The sequence below is a fragment of the Plecotus auritus genome (assembly GCF_963455305.1).
Source record: "Plecotus auritus genome assembly, chromosome: 4".
In the NCBI taxonomy this organism is placed as follows: Eukaryota; Metazoa; Chordata; class Mammalia; order Chiroptera; family Vespertilionidae; genus Plecotus; species Plecotus auritus.
The window spans coordinates 185005415-185022817 of NC_137775.1; the positions used below are offsets into that span (position 1 = coordinate 185005415).

The 17403-nt window shown below is 42.4% G+C and overlaps 1 protein-coding gene across 3 annotated transcripts in view; it reads right to left on the reverse strand.

Annotated features, from left to right (window-relative positions):
• NT5C3A (5'-nucleotidase, cytosolic IIIA) overlaps nucleotides 1–17015 on the reverse strand; it is a 58999-nt gene extending 41984 nt beyond the window's left edge. The window contains exon 1 of one of the 3 annotated variants that reach the window (XM_080665415.1): nucleotides 16754–17015. In XM_080665415.1, coding sequence (XP_080521541.1) covers nucleotides 16754–16891 — 138 coding nt within the window. In that variant the 5' untranslated portion in view covers nucleotides 16892–17015. The remainder of the gene's footprint in view (nucleotides 1–16753) is intronic. The other 2 variants (XM_080665416.1, XM_080665417.1) reach the window with 2 other exon arrangements.
• Between the last annotated feature and the right edge of the window lie 388 nt (nucleotides 17016–17403).

Genomic DNA, 17403 nt, shown 5'->3' on the forward strand with positions numbered 1-17403 from the left:
GGCGTTGGCCAGAGTTTTTATACAACAGGTAAGTGGTTCTGAAATAATCCACATTAGCTGTGGACAAAAAGGGGGTGGAGGAAGACGAAACACAGTACAGGCTAGTTCTGAGACAGGCACAGAGATTCGTAAGGAAGGCCTGTTGGTTCTTTGGATTAGCGGTGGGCAGGAGATTGGAAAATTCGAGAAGCAGAGGCGCCTGGGGTTTGACAGCACCTGGCTGCTATTTTCTCTTTTAGACATTCGTGAAATAGCCACCTGAAAATTAATCCGAAATTCCAATGTACACTCAGGCGTGCGGGCAGTCTTGTTGGGGTTGCCCTGCAGGTGTGAACCGAGAACTCCTGTTTGGTCTCTTCCTCGCTAGCTGTAATTTAATTTAGGACATCTCGGAATTGTCTCCTGGCCAGGTGGTCTGTATTGTATAGCTAGATGGGTTGCAGCAGCACCAAGAGAGCAAACAAAAGTGCAAGGAAGTTAACTTAGAAACGCAGCCCTGTGCCATACATACAAAGAGAGAACTCTGCCACCTGCTGACAGAAACACAGCATTGTATGGCTTTCCCAGACTGCCGTTTCAAGGGGGGACACCTACCATGGCAATTAGATTTCAAATGAATTATTACACCAAAGATATAAAGTATAACCTCTACTTTAAAGGAAAATAAGGGTTAAAGTAGGATTCAAGGGTATTTAGATGCCTCTTAACTCAATAACTCTACATTATTGTGGTGCCTGAATTATTTTAAAACCAAACAAACGATTCCACATTATCAGTGGGGACGCGCTGACTTAAATCTGCATATGGACTGTACTCACTTCACCGTACTTTTCATCCCTCCCCCCCATAACAGGCCTCCCCCATACCCTTCTCTCTTTTGTCTTAACTGTAGATGGTAAACTTCTAAGCCACCTAGGAGAGTTAGAAATTTTCCCACAGGTATCTCCCCATGTATATGTGGACAAAATAGGGGGGTTCTATGGAAAATAACCTCCCAGGATGATCTGATCACAAATTCCTAACTGGGCAGGCCATGGTGGGTAGCCACAGCCCAGGCCTATAGCTTCCCTAGTAAGAGGTTTATCTTTGCCTGAAGCATCTAAGTTAAAGCACCTTCGGAAGAAGCATAATCACCCTCTAGAGAGCACATAATTTTGTTATTTCATCCTTGCCTCACTTTCTTCCACCCTCATGTAATTTTCTTTTTTTTAAAAAAAATATATTTTATTGATTTTTTACAGAGAGGAAGGGAGAGGGACAGAGAGTTAGAAACATTGATGAGAGAGAAACATCGATCAGCTGCCTCCTGCACACGCCCCACTGGGGATGTGCCCGCAACCAAGGTACATGCCCTTGACCGGAATCGAACCTGGGACCTTTCAGTCCACAGGCCGACACTCTATCCACTGAGCCAAACCGGTCAGGGCTCATGTAATTTTCTTTACATTCCTCCCTTAATTCAATTTTGGCTCAAAAAAAAGTCTTATGAAAATTCTTTACAGGTTTGGATGCTTCTTATGTTGACATATACATGTTAATAAACTTGTGTTGTTAAAAGAAAAACTATAAAGAGCTTCTTGTGTGGTTTCCCCAAAATTTCCAGTGACATACAATCATATGTCATTCTTTGGGTGTTGTCTCTTTTGGGACCATAACTGTTCTACACTTTGTTTTTTTCCTCTAGTTACTATCTTTTGAGCCTTTAAAAATGTTAATTCATGCAGATTTACTTTTTTGGGGAGAGAGATGTTTGGGAAACATCAATGATGAGAATCATTGATTGGCTGCCTCCTGCATGCCCCCTACTGGGGCATGTGCCCTGACCGGGAATCAAACTGGTGACCTCTTGGTTCATAGGTTGACACTCAACTACTAAACCACACTGGCCGGGCTGTTACAATATCTTATTATTCAAATACCGCATCATTTAGCCATCACTATAATTTATTTAGCTAACGTATACTACCTCCAACTGAGGAAACTGAAGTGCCCATTTTTCTAAACCATTATCAGCTTTCTCTCTTTACACAGTAATTGTTTGACTGACCCATTTTTGACTATTTGTCAGCAATTTTCCTGAAGTTGTGTGACTTGCAAAATTTGTCATTTTGCTGGAGGTAAGGATTTGAATTGTTCAATGGTTCTCCAACTTTAGCAAGCATCAGAATCAACCCAAGGGAAGGTTAAAGCAGAGAGCTAGGCTCCCCCACCCCCCAGGTCAGCTTTGGATTCAGTAAATCTTGAGTAGAGCTAGAGAATTTGTGTTAAATCTTACAAATTCCCACAAGATGCTGATGCTGGCTAGGAGCACTGAGAACCACTGGTGTACTTCAATACTGGCACATGGGATCTTCTACTTCAAAATATAAGCGTTGCCCATCTTTGTCATGGTTTATAAAGTCAGCACTTAAGAGATTGTAAAAAATCGCCCTACTGTTGGGGGGAAATACTGTTTATCCCCTTGCATCAATGGTTCCCATTGGTAACGCAAATGAAGAAAGTAAAAGCATTTAAGGCTGTTCAGGCTTTTAGCCAGAAAGGAGAATTTTTAGACAACTTAAAAATCCTAGTGTCCAAAAAGAAAGAAAGAAAGAAAAATCCTAGTGTCCAGTTCAAGCATGTCTCCATCTGCTATGTAAATGAATTCACAACAAAAAGAAACCAAGGCATACAACGGTAGGAAAAGTACGCAAACAGGGCCCTTTAAATGGAACTGGAGCTGCCATCTCAGAGGAACTGCCTTGCGTTCTTACTCCTCAAACCTTTGGAATATTGAAACAGGCAAAATAGCCTTTGGACTGGGCCTAAGCAACATTTTTCCCCAAAGAACTATGAACAAATACAAGAAAGTAGCTATTATGACTTACCTGATGACTACAGAACTGAAAATTAAAGACATTACTTAGAATTAGTGTCACTATGTTCGCTTACCTACAAACAGAAACGCCTTTCTTCTATTGGTGTAATTGATCCCCCTCCCTTTCTCATAAACACCTTTGGCCATTGCCTCCTAACCCCAACAGTCTTGGGCTTCTGCTCTCCCGATTAGGTATTATTTTAAATGTCAAATAAATGCTCCTTGCCTCTTATTTTGGCATTTTAATTTCAGGTTAACTTCCTAAAACTGTCCCAGCTAACCTAAAAATGGCTTAGTAGAAAAGAAGCCGCCGAAACCGGTTTGGCTCAGTGGATAGAGCGTCGGCCTGCGGACTGAAGGGTCCCGGGTTCGATTCCGGTCAAGGGCATGTACCTTGGTTGCGGGCACATCCCCAGTGGGAGGTGTGCAGGAGGCAGCTGATCGATGTTTCTCTCTCATAGATGTTTCTAGCTCTCTATCCCTCTCCCTTCCTCTCTGTAAAAAATCAGTAAAATATATATATATATATAAAAAGAAGAAAAGAAGCCAAACTTTTCATGGGGTTAACTTGCTGTATGAGGGTAATACACAGGAAACATGACAAGTGCGCCTTCAAAGGACAGTCACATGCCTAGAATAAACATTTCCATACTTGCAGAGCAGGAGATTCAAGATGATCCTGGATTTAGGCTTTGCCAATATTAAAAATTTAATGTATTTCTCTTATTTTACAAAACATTTTATTCAGACTGAACCAATCAGAATGGGTACCCTTCAAATACCGCCACATCCATCAAATATTACCCAACGTCATCTCCTATTCCCTTGAAATCCACGTCAGCCTTTGATTGATACCTTGAAAGTACTGTCAGGACTCTAGCTGCTAAGCTAGTTGTCACATTTACTTGGGAGACCAGTCTCTACATCTGATACACATGTATGAAGGCAGTGGCCGGGTCTCAAGAACTATTTAAGATCCAGGCAATTTAGGTGGGAATGAATAAATCTTTACTCTTGGGGCGGCCAGAGAGCAGGACTATTCTGAATTTGCCTTCTTTTCTGCTGTAGTACCAAGTATTTGGACTAGCTGGGATGCTCTATTTTCCTACCAGCCAACTGACCACCAGTAATATTATATACATGTTTTCTCGATCAAATATTAAGTCAATAAGAACAGACACTGTGGTATAGTGTGGCAGACTGCTAAATACCGAATCAGTATACACTCTCACCTGCTTTCTTACTGATAGGATCTCAGTTTTGTCAGAGGATGGCAATTTGCTCAACAACAACAAAATCTCAGCTTCCTTTACAGTTGGGGTGGCCATGTGACTGTTCTCTCCAATGACATGAAGGGAGAAAGTTCTGCTGTACTTGAAATAGGTTTCCTCCTTCCTTCCTGCTGCCTGAAAATATAGATATGTTGGCTGGGGCTACGACAGCCATCGCATGACCCTAAGAAAACACCAAAGACTTCTGCCTTGATATCCTTGTACTCTCTAATTAACACCAACAACGGCCTACTTTTTGAACTTCTCATTAACTTACAAAAATACAATCTGTGTTGTGTATTGGAGCCACTGTTTGGGGGTCTCTGTTTCTCTTAGGTGCAATTAATAAAACAGAAAGACCACGAAATATGTACCAACTCAGACTCTTAAAGAGCACATACAACAGCAAACAATACAAGACAGTACATAGATTGCTAAATTTTGAGGAATCATCAGGAAATGCCACAGGAGTTGAGGAAACAGGCTTTGTAAAACAAATCAGGAATTCAACACAGGTCCTACAAGGTCATAAATCTGAGTACTGGTATAAATTACATAAACGTTGAGCTACAGAGATATTTTAAAAGCCTAAGTGATCATGCTAGTTTAATCCACTAAAGCAGTTAAGTCTTGGCCCACCCCCACCCCCTCTTCCCTTTCTAAGTACAGACTCAATACTTCCCACTTTCTTAGTTCTGGTGCCCGGAGGACATCTGATGCAGTACTATCTTCAGACAGAAGAAAGGAGGAAGTGTTTGTTAGAAGTTCACCACCTGGAAGGAAACACACTATACTAGGTTTCAAAAACGGCACCAGCTATTTAAGGAGTAACACTCGATGTTCACAAGGAAGCCATAAATAGCTGAGACGTGTTTAAATTAGAAATGACAAATTTAACTGGTTGGGGAACTTCTAGAGACATCCATGTCCCCTAGCCTCCCTAGCCTGCTGTCTAAATAATTCCCACCCTCATTTTTGTTCTTTAGGGTAATGTTAAGACTACACATTTGTTCTAATAAAAATTTTTTTTAATTAAAGTTATTGGGGTGACACTGGTTTGTTCTGGTTTTGTGCCTTCATTTTATTTCCTTTGATAGATACTTGTACTTTGGGAGAACTTAATGAAGGATATGAGAATAACTGAATAAGATCAAACCATCTCATCTTTTTTTCTTTTAAAGATTAGTTTCCTATTACAGAAAAGTAAGTAATATGCTGTAAAAAAAAAATTTGAATATATTCTAGTCCAGCTGGCATGGCTCAGTGGCTGAGTGTTGACCTGTGAACCAGGAGGTCACGGTTCAATTCCGACAGGGCATAAGCCCTAGTTGCGCACTCAATCCCCGGTGTGGGGTGTGCAGAAGGCAGCTGATCAATGATTCTCTCTCATCATTGGTATCTCTGTCTGTCTCTCCCTCTCCCTTCCTCTCTGAAATCAATAATATATATATATATATATATATATATATATATACACACACACACACACACACACACACACACACACACACACACTGAGTGGTCAGATTATGATGATTTCTGAACGCATAATAATCTGGCCATTCAGTGTATATCCTATATAATAAAAGGCTAATATGCAAATTGTCCCCTCAACCAGGAGTTCGACCAGCAGGCAGGCCAGCCAACAGCCCATGTCCCCTCCCTCTGGCCAGACCCCACCCATGCACGAATTCATGCACCGGACCTCTATATATGTGTATACACACACACACACACACACACACACACACACTGAGTGGCCAGATTATGTGCCCAGAGGACATCTGATACAGTACTATGTTAAGATAGAAGAAAGGAGGAAGTGTTTATATATTATATATATTATATATATATATTTTTAAAGAATATATTCTAGTAATGCAGGAGAAATTAATTTGGGGATTCAGAACTCGTTACCCAAGATGATCAAACCTGTGACCTGGGAGTATTGGGTGCTCTAAGCAGCTGAGCCAGCCAGGGCCCCCTCTTACGTCTTTCATCACTTGCTTTTCACTGCTCTTCTGCCCACTAACAGGTTCACCTGACAACCATTCAGCAACAAAACAAAATGAAGCACATGCCCTCAATACAAGCATTTCTTACACTCCACAACCATCTGTGGTTTCCGTCACTGTTCCTCCAGCGGCTGCTCAAGCCAAGGCCACAACAGCTTTTCGGTCCAACTTGTGACCACTGCAGTCTGATACTGTTAATTCTGCCCTATTTTTGGAATCACTTCCTGTAGTCCGCCTCTGACAGCTGTTTTCCTTCTGAACACCTCTTAAATGGCACGATTCTCAAGCTTTCTTTTCTTCTTGCTTTAACATTGTGGATAAGAAACCATCTACACAAATCAATTTCTTGATGTCATGAACTGTCCTATTTCTACAATACGAAGCACTAATGTGATTATGCCAAATCTCATTGGCTCTTTGGCCACTTCTGAAATTGTAGGGTAAGCTTTTCCCACAACATCACTGCCAAGTAAGCCCTTGCTTTCCCTTCCCTATCCATTTCCCCTCCCCGCCCCCCTCACTCCCCAGGCACTTTACCATTAGCTTCCCCACCCCCAAACTCCAAGGGCCCTTTCTTTACCTCTAGAACGTGTTTGCAAAGCCCATTTCTTCTAGGAATTCCTTTTTCTATCTCTGTTAATTCACCCAATAAATGTTCTCTTACAGTTGGGGTAAAATAAATAAAAATAAAACTGCCATAGCAAAATACTAGATAGGGCGGCTTTGTCACAGTTCTGGAAGCTGGAGGTCCAAGATTAGATGTTATCGCGAATGATTTCCCCTGAGGCCTCTCTCCTTGGCTTGCAGATGGCCACCTTCTTGCTGCCTTTTCAGTTCCCCAGGTTTTTCCTCCTCTTCTTATAAGGGCCCAGTAATATTGGATTAGGGCCCCTCCCTACCACCTTCCTTAAAGTTCATAATCTCTTTAAAGACCTTATTTCCAAATGGGACTATATCTGAGGCACTGAGGGTTGGCACGTGAATTTTTGAATTTAGTTGGAACACAATTCAAACCCTAACAAAGGGTGACACCGGAAAAAAAATTTCTTAAAATGTTAGACTGCGGAGGATGTTAAATTCTGAAACTTCCTGTTTAGGCTCAATTCTGGAACCAATATGATAGGTATCATAATTAAGGTACAGACTATTTCTTTATTAATTTTAATATGATTTTTTTATTTTCAGGGAGGGAGAGATAGAAACGTCGATGAGCAAGCCATAGCCGATGTGGCTCAGTTGATAAAGCGTCGACCTTCGGACTGAAGGGTCCCGGGTTCAATTCGGGTCAAGGGCACTTGCCTGGGTTGTGGGCTCAATCCCAGTGTGGGGTGTGCAGAAGGCAACCAATTAATGATTCTCTCTCATCGATAAAAATATGTAAAAAAATGTTTTTTAAATGATGAGATTCATTGACCAGCTGCCTCCTGCACGCCCCACACTGATTGAGTCTGCAACCCAGGCACATGCCCTGACCAGGAATCAAACTGTGACCTCCTGGTTCTTGGGTTAATGCTCAACCACTGAGCCACACCAGCTGGGCAGGTACAGACTATTTCACAAGGAAACAGAGAGAACTGGGTTCAAGACCCTAGGGTCCTCACCCACTTAAAGAACAAAAAAGGGTAAAAACCATGAAGGAAGATGGCATTCATAAAGAGCTGTTCAAGGGGGCAGTTCATTAAGGTGACCTCACCGGGCTAGCAGTGGGGCCTTTTGTGGGGCCACTGGGAGAACTTAAAATGTGTTTGCCTGACCCATGCTACAGAAAGATAGGTGGGCATAGAAACGGCTCTGCTGCACTCCACTGTGAAGAGTTCTGTATTTTCTACAGTTGATAACACCATATTGCATAATCGATACTTGCTAAGAGAATTTAGCCAATGTTTTTATGAATTTAAATGTTATCACACACACAAAAACCACACACAAGATAAATCTGTAAGGTGATGGATGTATCAATTATAGATGGAGGAAATCCTTTTTCAGTGTGTATCTAATCACCTCGATGTGCATTTCAGCACCTTACAATTTTGTGTCAGACCTCAATAAAGCTAAAATTTGAAAAAGAAAAAGAAAAAGGGGCTCTGTCGTAACAGGTCTGCATTCCTAGTTTGTCAGAGCGAGGGGCGAGTGAATGTTTTCCACAGATTGGGCAGGGATCACACAGGACAGAACCAGCCAGGAACCTATTTATGTCCAGCCCCAAAGAGGCACCTGATAGGGAGGGACTTCAAAATTAAACGTGGATCACTTCAAAAAACTTAGGCTGAGTGAGGTGCAAAAAAGTCTTCATTGCCACATTTAGGGGCTGCAGTCAAAGGACAAGAGAAAGCCCTGGCAGGTGTGGCTCACTTGGCTGGAGCATCGCCCTGTGCACCTAAAGGTCACAGGTTCACTTCCAAGTCAAGGTATGTGCCTCGGTTTCGGTTCAGTCCTGGGCTGGGGCACGTACGAGAGGCAACCAATCGATGTTCCTCTCTCCCTTCTTCTGTCTAAATTGTAGGTTTCCTTAAACCAGCGGTCACCAACCTTTTGGACCTCACGGACCACCAGTGGTTCTTGGACCACCGATTGGCGACTGCTGGAAACCAATAAACATATCCTCCAGTGAGGATTTTAAAAAATAAGAACAAAGAATAAGTCAACTGCAAATGTCTTGCAGTCCCAGAGAACACAAACCTACTCAGTCCAATAAGAACCTTTATTTCTTTCCTTTTTCAATGCTGCCCCATTCCTCCTACCCCACTGACTCACAAGTCTGAAGCAAAGACTAGCAGAGGAAGGAGGAGCAGCAGGGAAAGAGAGAGGTTGATTATGACCTCCTCTCCCATCCAGATCAAGGGCCACCATTAACTAGGAAGGAGAGAAGCCACCTGCCAGAAGCCATAGCTTGGGGATGATGGAAAAGTCTGTATTAGGATAGGTTATGGTGCAGTAACGACACAAAAATCTCAGTTCCTTAACAACAAAAAAAGTTTATTTTTCATTCACACACAGTCCAACATGGGTCCAGATGGCTCTCCGGGGCAGCTGTCCTCCATGTAATGACATGATATTCCAGGCTGCTTTGATAGTATCCTCTCCATCTCAACATGATGCTTCAGGGTTAGCCCCAGCGGAAAGAGTATGGGTAACTGGGCACCTGTTCATCAGTACCAATGGCTCAGAACTGATCATATTATCTATGGACACAATTCATTGGCCAGAGTAGTGAAAGCTTGCCCAACTGCAAGGAGGACAGAAGGACTAAAAATATTGGTGAGCACTAGTAATGCCCGCCTAGAAGTCTCACATGAAAATTAACACTGAAATCGTGAATAACAGATAAGACTGGACATATCTGTTGGCAGAAATGAGACTGATTCCTTGTGATCTTAAAATATAGTCATGCCCAGCCAGGTGTGACTCAGCGGTTGAGCATCGACCCACAAACCAAAAGATCATGGGTTCACCCTAACCGGTTTGGCTCAGTGGATAGAGCATTGGCCTGCGGACTGCAAGGTCCCAGGTTCAATTCCGGTCAAGGGCATGTACCTTGATTGCGGGCACATCCCCAGTAGGAGGTGTGCAAGAGGCAGCTAATTGATGTTTCTCTCTCATCGATGTTTCTAACTCTCTATCCCTCTCCCTTCCTCTCTGTAAAATATCAATAAAATATATATATATATATATATATATATATATATATATATATATATATATATAAAAGATCATGGGTTCAATTCCCAGTCAGGGTATATACCTGGGTTGTGGGCTTGTTCTCCAGTAAGGGACGTGCAGAAGGCAGCCAACGAATGATTCTCTCTCATCATTGATGTTTCTATCTCTCTCTCTCTTTCCCTTCCACTCTATAAAATATATAAATATCAATAAAAATGTTTTAAAAATATATTTTAAAAAATATATAGTTTTTTACTTGAGAGTGACCAGAAAACTTATGGACCTATCAGTTTTCACCAAGAGGGAGAAACACTGAATAAATTCTAAAGGGACCACTAGAGAGAAAATCAAGTTGTATTTAATTACATCCTTTGCATCGTGTCTATTCGACATGCAAATCACATCTTTAGAAATCTTAAGAGATCATCTAATTTAACTCCACTTATTTATAAGAAAACTAATCTCTCTACTTTAAAGATTATAATTCCAGCCCTAGCTGGTTTTGCTCAGTGGATAGAGCCTGCAGACTGAAGGGTCCTGGGTTTGATTCCGGTCAACGGCATGTACCTAGGTTGCAGGCTCCTCCCTGGCCCAGGTCCTGGCCGAGGTGCAGGCAGGAGGCAACCAATCGATGTGTTTCTCTTACATCAGTGTTTCTCTCTGTCTTTTCTTCACTCTTCCACTCTCTCTGAAAATCAATGGAAAAATATCCTCGGGTGAGGATTGAAAAAAGATTATAACTCCATTTCTCTTAGTAAATATGAGAGGCTGGAATGTTTGTTCTCATCAGCCAGCTTTCTGTTTACTGAATAGTCTATCAAAGGAAGCCATTCTTTCCCATGAATGTAACTTTGTTTGCGATCCCTTATTTGTTTTAGCTTTTAAACTCCTATAGGTCTGTATCCAACTTACGTTAACAGCAAACAGAAGAATGTCATATACAGGTGGGCCTTAATTTTTCCCTTCTTTTTTCTTGTGGTGCACCATTCCCGAAGTATTGCAATACCAGGTGGATGTATGGAATAGACTCAGCAAGCTCCTATTTCATTTCCCTGCTTCAGAAGTCCATTTATTATGTTGTCCTTAGATAGAGGACATATCAGATATTAAATTGATAAGAACAGCCTTGCCTGGTAGTTCAGATGGTTAGAACATTACCCCGTTACGTAAGGTTGTGGGTTTGATCCCTGGTCAGGGCACACACAAGAATCAACCAATGAATGCATAAGTAAGTGGAACAACTAATTGATGTCTCTCTTTCAAATCAGTAAATACTATATATATATTTTTTTTAACTGATAAGAACAGATATCTATGCTTGATCTTAGTCAAAGGCCGAGAATAGATGGGCCTTAAATTTAAAAGTTACTTTTAGAGCATCCTTTTAACATCTTAGATTATAAAAAAAATTCTCAGCTTTCTAAAACAACTTCAAAAGCACAAATTAAGCATATGGAATTTTAAATGATAGGAAAACTTGGTAAATTTGCTATTGCTATATTCAGGGCATTACATTTTCTGTCCTATATGACACTAAATTTTCCAGATTAGTCTCTGGAATAAATACAATGGGACACCAAATTTTAAGTTATTTTACTGAGAGGTCAAAGTACATTTGGATAGCCAAGTGCAAAATTTAATAAAATCCACTTTTGTATAACCTATCTAACAAGAATAATGACTAAAGAAAGTGGTGGAAACTGAGATTATTATTATTTTTTTAAACAAGTATAGTGGTTTTTTTTTTAATTTCTTTAATCCTCACCCGAGGACATTTTCCCACTGATTTTTAGAGAGAGTGGAAGAGAGAAGAAAAGATAGAGAGAAATATCCAGGGCCCAGGCCAGGGAGGAGCCAGCAACCTAGGTACATGCCCTTCACAGGAATCAAACCTAGCACCCTTTGGTCCACAGGCCAATGCTCTACCCACTGAACCAAACCACCTAGGGCCGAAACTGAGATTCTTGAAACTGTAGAAAAGTCCAGCTCTGTGGAGATAAATGATAAATGTAGGACAGGAAAGATATCATTTGTTCATCACCAAAAACTAGTAAAAACCCTTTCAAGACTTCTACCGCCATAATCCAAAAAGACTAAATAGTTCGTACAAACATCGTATGTGTACATAAGCATATTTATACACATACATTTAAAAATAAATGTTTTCCATCTTAAAATAATTTCTTCTTCAACATTATTTTATTATTATTATTTTTTAATCCTCACCTGAGTAATTTTCTCCTTTGATCCTTAGAGAGATAGAGGGAGAGAGAGAGAAACATCTATGTGAGAGAGACAGACACATTGATTGGTTGCCTCTCGAAGGTGCCCCAAGTGGGGCTGTGGAATAACCTGCAACCCAGGTACGTGCCCTTGACCAGGAAGCAAACCCATGACCCTTCAGTCCGAGGGCTGATACACTACCACTGAGCCACACCAGCCAGGGCCCAAACACATTTTTAATATGAAAATGTTGATTACATTTCCCAGCCTCAGAGCCTCATCCTTCAAAGACTATGCTCTGTGTTGAAGTGGGTTTCTCTGCCTGACAGGAGGAAACTTCCAGTCAGGGCTCAACCTTTGTTCCAGAACCTTTGATTTTATGGAGAGACTAGCCATTCCTGGCTGCCAGATCTATTCTGAGTGGAGGAGGTGCCTGGGAGAGAACTGGTCGGATCTGAGTAGGCATGCTTGACTGGAATGGTGAGTTAAATCGGAGGAGTGATGGTCAACAGATATGAGGGAGGCCTCACTATTGCATGACTCCCAGAGAGACTGGAGGGAGAAAGGAATTCAGCTTACCATTATATCATAATTCATCCCCAAAGACCAGTCACATTTGTGCAAAATTCAACTCTATGTGTATAAACTTCTATATACACGTTTGGCAACCTTAACCTTTTTAGTCCAGTTTACAAAAACTGCAAGTCATCCTTACTGGGGATAATTAGAAAGAGTTGTGTTTGTTTGTTTTATAAATTATACTAGTATTTTTATTGAATTCAGAGAGGAAGGAAGAGGGAGAACTAGAAATATCAGTGATGAGAAAGAATCACCCATTGGCTGCCTCCTGCACGCCACCTACTGGGGATCAGGCCGGCAACCCGGACATGTGCCCTGACCGGGAATCGAACTGTGACACCGGCTGGGCTAGAAAGAGTAATTTTGACAGTGAAAGCGTAGGAGAGAGAAAGGTGAAAGTAAATAAGACCAGTGGCTAAAATTATGCCCCACTAGTGTCCATAAGGAAAAATGATTTTAGAGGGGCTGACACTCTGTGCTTTGGTATAATAGTTACAGCTACTATTTAGTAAAGTTACTATGCTTCACACTGAACTGTTTTTATTTTATTTTATTCTGTTATTATTATTGTTTTCACACTGGACTGTTTTCATACACAACACTGGCACCAAATGTGTGGGTGTTTTCTTCACATCAACCAACTCAACTCCACGGCCAATTCAATTTTAACACTGTTTACAGTGAGTGAAGGGCTCAGTCCCACAAACCTGCCTCCTACTTTAGATGCCAGTGGGCAAGTCCCAGGTTGCCCACCCATAGGTCTGACTGACTGGGTGTAAATTCGAGGGTTCCCACACTCCCTTCCTCAGGTGCCACAATCGGCACACATTACTGATGGAGTGCTTTACTGATGGTTACAGGTGTCCTACAAAGGATACAGGTCAGAACAAGCACATGGAAGGGACCCACGGGGCCAGCTATGGGAGAAGGGGTGTAGAGCTCCGTGCCCTCTCCAAGCATGCCGCCCTCCCAGCACCCTGAGGTATCCACCAACCTGACAGCTCTCCTTTAGGGGTTGGTTTTTATGGAGGCTCTGTTGTGTAGGCAAGATTGATTAATTCACTGGCCAGAGATGATTAGCCCACACCCCAGCCCTTTTCCCCTCTACAGAAGGGGTGAGCGGGGACTGCAAGTTCCATCCTGTAATCACGCCTTGATCTTTATGGGTACCAGCCCACATCGCACATCGGGGCCACCAGATGGCAGAGTCCATCTCATTAGCATACAAGAGACATTCCTAACACTTGCCAGAGTCTAAGTGTTTTATGGGCTGTGTGCCAGGAATGTGGGACAAACTCCAAATTATATATATATATATATATATATATATATATATATATATATATATATATTTCTCATAGTGTCATGGATATATAAAAAACAAACAAATAAAAAACACACAAGGAAAATCTGAGAAACTGTCACAGCCAGGATGGGATAGGGAGACATGATGAGAAAATGTAATGTGATATTCTGAATGGAATCTTGGGGCAGAGGACATTAGGCAAAAATCAAAGAAAATCTGAACAAAGTATGGATATTTAAAATGTATAAGTAAGGGGGAAGGGGACTCCTAAAAAAGAAAGAAAAAAATCAAAATAAAATATATGAGTAAGTATTAATTTTAACAAATGCCCCATACTAATGTTAGTAACAGGGGACACTGGTTGTGGAGTACAAGAGGACTCTACTTACCTGCTCAATTGTTCCGTAAAGTTAAGACTATTCCAAAATAAAGTGTTTATTTAAAAATAAAGTGTATTGACTACGATAAATGAATTAATAATCTTAAATAGATTTGGGTTGCAAGGAAGAGAAATCTACCCAAACTAGCTTCATTAATAGGTAAGACTGGCTGCTACATGGTCTTAGGGACACACAAAATGATGAGTAATTGTGCAGGGGCGGGTAGGGGAGGCCGGCGGGGGACGGGGGGAGGGAGTCAGTGAGGGGATAAAGGAGACATATGTACTACTATCTGTAATACTTTAAACAATAAAATAAATAAACAGGCTTGAAGGGAAAGAAACAGCAACATCATGAAAGGGCCCCTCTTATCTCTGAAGATCTGTGGCATGTGGCTGACTTCCCTTCTGTCCGTGTACCTTGGTGCCTTACAGAGCATTTCAGCAGCAGGGCGTGCAGCCCACTAGCAACGCCCTGTGTCTCTTACGTAAAAATTCTCCAAGCAGTACATCCTACTAAACCCAGCGCCAGAAGTCATTTGTTTACCTCGTCAGCTATGGACAGGCCCGCTGTGGGCAGGTAGTTACTGCTGGTTCCATTACCTGTGACCAGTTCCAGCTACATCCACTGGACATCCATGGGTTTGTTCAGATTCTCTAAGGTGGGGGTTTTTGAGGGTGAGGTGGGCACAGCATGCCCCCTAAAACACATCTATTACCAAGAGATAAAACCAGGATTTGAATCAAGGTCTTCAGACTCCCAAACAAATGCTTATCCCATTTGAAGAAGCAAAATTGCAAGTTAAAAACATCAAGTTCTTTTGACTTTTTTCCTTTTTTTTTTTATATATTTTATTGATATTTTACAGAGAGGAAGGGAGAGGGACAGAGAGCTAGAAACATCAACGAGAGAGAAACATCGATCAGCCGCCTCCTGCACAACCCCCACCGGGGATCTGCCCGCAACCAAGGCACATGCCCCCGACCGGAATCGAACCTGGGACCCTTCAGTCCGCAGGCCGACGCTCCATCCACTGAGCCAAACCGGTTTCGGCTTGACTTTTTTCCTTTTAATAGCTACTAGCAGTCAGCCCATATATCACAATGTGAATGTAATAGTATGTATACATATGCATATGTAAAGATTGCCTGGTCTCTCTCTTCACAAAGGTGGCAAACTGTTCATGATGGTTTCACTGTGGAATTGTGCAAGAGCATTCATTTTTAGCTCTTTTGGTTTAGAGATGTAACAGATGAACCCACAGTTCTACACACAGAACTACACACCAGAAGGTATGACAATCAGTTTGCACATGTGTATTATACATTTTTCTAACATAAAATTAAGTTTTATGGGTCACATAAAGTTATTCATGAATAAATTCTTGGTTTGGGATAAAAGGCACCAAAGTTCTCTCCACTGGACAGCACTGTAAACAAAATGAAATACCTAAGATAAAAACTTTCTGCTGTGGGTATACAAGTGGAGAAAAGAAGTAATAACCCAAGAATAATTTAATGCTAGCAATAAACAAAACCTAGAAATATAATTGACATATGAGACATGAAGGAGTTAATTTTTTTTTTTTTTTTTACTCTTAGTAATGGAAAGTATTTCTGTACTCAACCTGAGGCCAAAAGCAACCAAATAGTTTATCTGACCCATCAGATCTTATTGCTGAGGCTGAAATACTCTAAGTAGTACACGAACCTAAAATGATTAGTATTTAGTAGAGTCGTAGACTGTCAACTGATTTGTCATAAATATTTGACTCCAGATGTTCACCTGGAATATACCTGGAGTATACACTCCAGTAAGTACATTGGAAGGCAACTCAGTGGGTTACCTGTCTTGATTAATGAACTCTAATTTTTAAAAACACCTCTGACTTTGTTGCAAACACTCCTTATAATGTTCCTCAAATAGAATTCTCGAAACATTATATTACAATAAAATTGTAAATAGACTTCTAAAATGTTATGCAATAGGTTTTGGGGAAAAATGAACACAAAGATACCTCTTGGCGGTTTGAAACAAGAAGAAATAAATAACATTCAAATACAAAATAAACAGTCCTGAACTCCAACTGGATTAATGGCATTCTTTTAGCCACGGGGCAGGTACACCTATTCATGATCTAACTCATCCCAGCCACGGTGCAGAAACAACCCCTCTGCTAGAATTGGACTGGCTGCAAGGGTTTGCAGGGGATGCGGGAAGGAGGGAGAAATCTGTCCAGATGTTCAGTTTATCTCTATAGAAACGGACTTTGCAGCAAGGAGGTAGCTTGTTTCCTGATCACCTATTCGCTGCCTTTCTGTTTCAAAGGGAGACATAACCCAGGCTCCGAGTGCCGCCATCGGGGGTCCCGAACGGGTCCCCTGGGCGCCCCTAGCATTCCAGCCCGGGTGCCCCCCGGGTCCTCTCTCCGGCTCTCACGCGCGCCGGGTACCCGCACTCACCATCTCGATGATCTTGGTCTTCCGCCCCGTCTTCCTCTTCAAGGTGAATATGTACTGGGCCAGCACCACCCCCGCCAACAGGACACACACACTGGCGCTCGCTACCGCGCCCATCCTCGCCACGGCCGCCCGATCCATGGACAGATCCGCGCGCGCCGCCCAAGCGGAAAAGAACAGTCTCAGGGCCGCTGGGGGCCTTAGGAGCGCGAGCGTGAAAGGCCAGGATGCCCCGCCCCCGCCGCTAGGCGCTAGCCCCGCCCCCCGCCGCAAGCCCCACCTCCGAGCGCCGAGGGGCGGGGACAGGCTAAAGACGGGAGGGCGTGGCCTGCGTCGGAGGCCGAGGCGGCAGGTGGGCCTACCCCAGCCAAGGTCCGGGTGCTGTCCAAGCACTGAAAAGGGAATTGTTTTAATTATCTGTCTCTGCTAATGGGGGCCACGCAGGGGTTCATTCTAGCCCCACCCAATAGGAATCCGATTCCAACCTTGGTCCATTAGAAAAAAAGTTCCGCGACTTCCAGCCTCCCGGGTCTGGACTACAACCCCCAGAAGGCCGCGCGGTGCCGCCTCCTAACTTGCGCAGTAGCGTTGGCGGTAAAGTATGGCAGGGTGCAGCGCCGCTAGGACAGCAGAGTGAAAAGGGGACCAAGGGT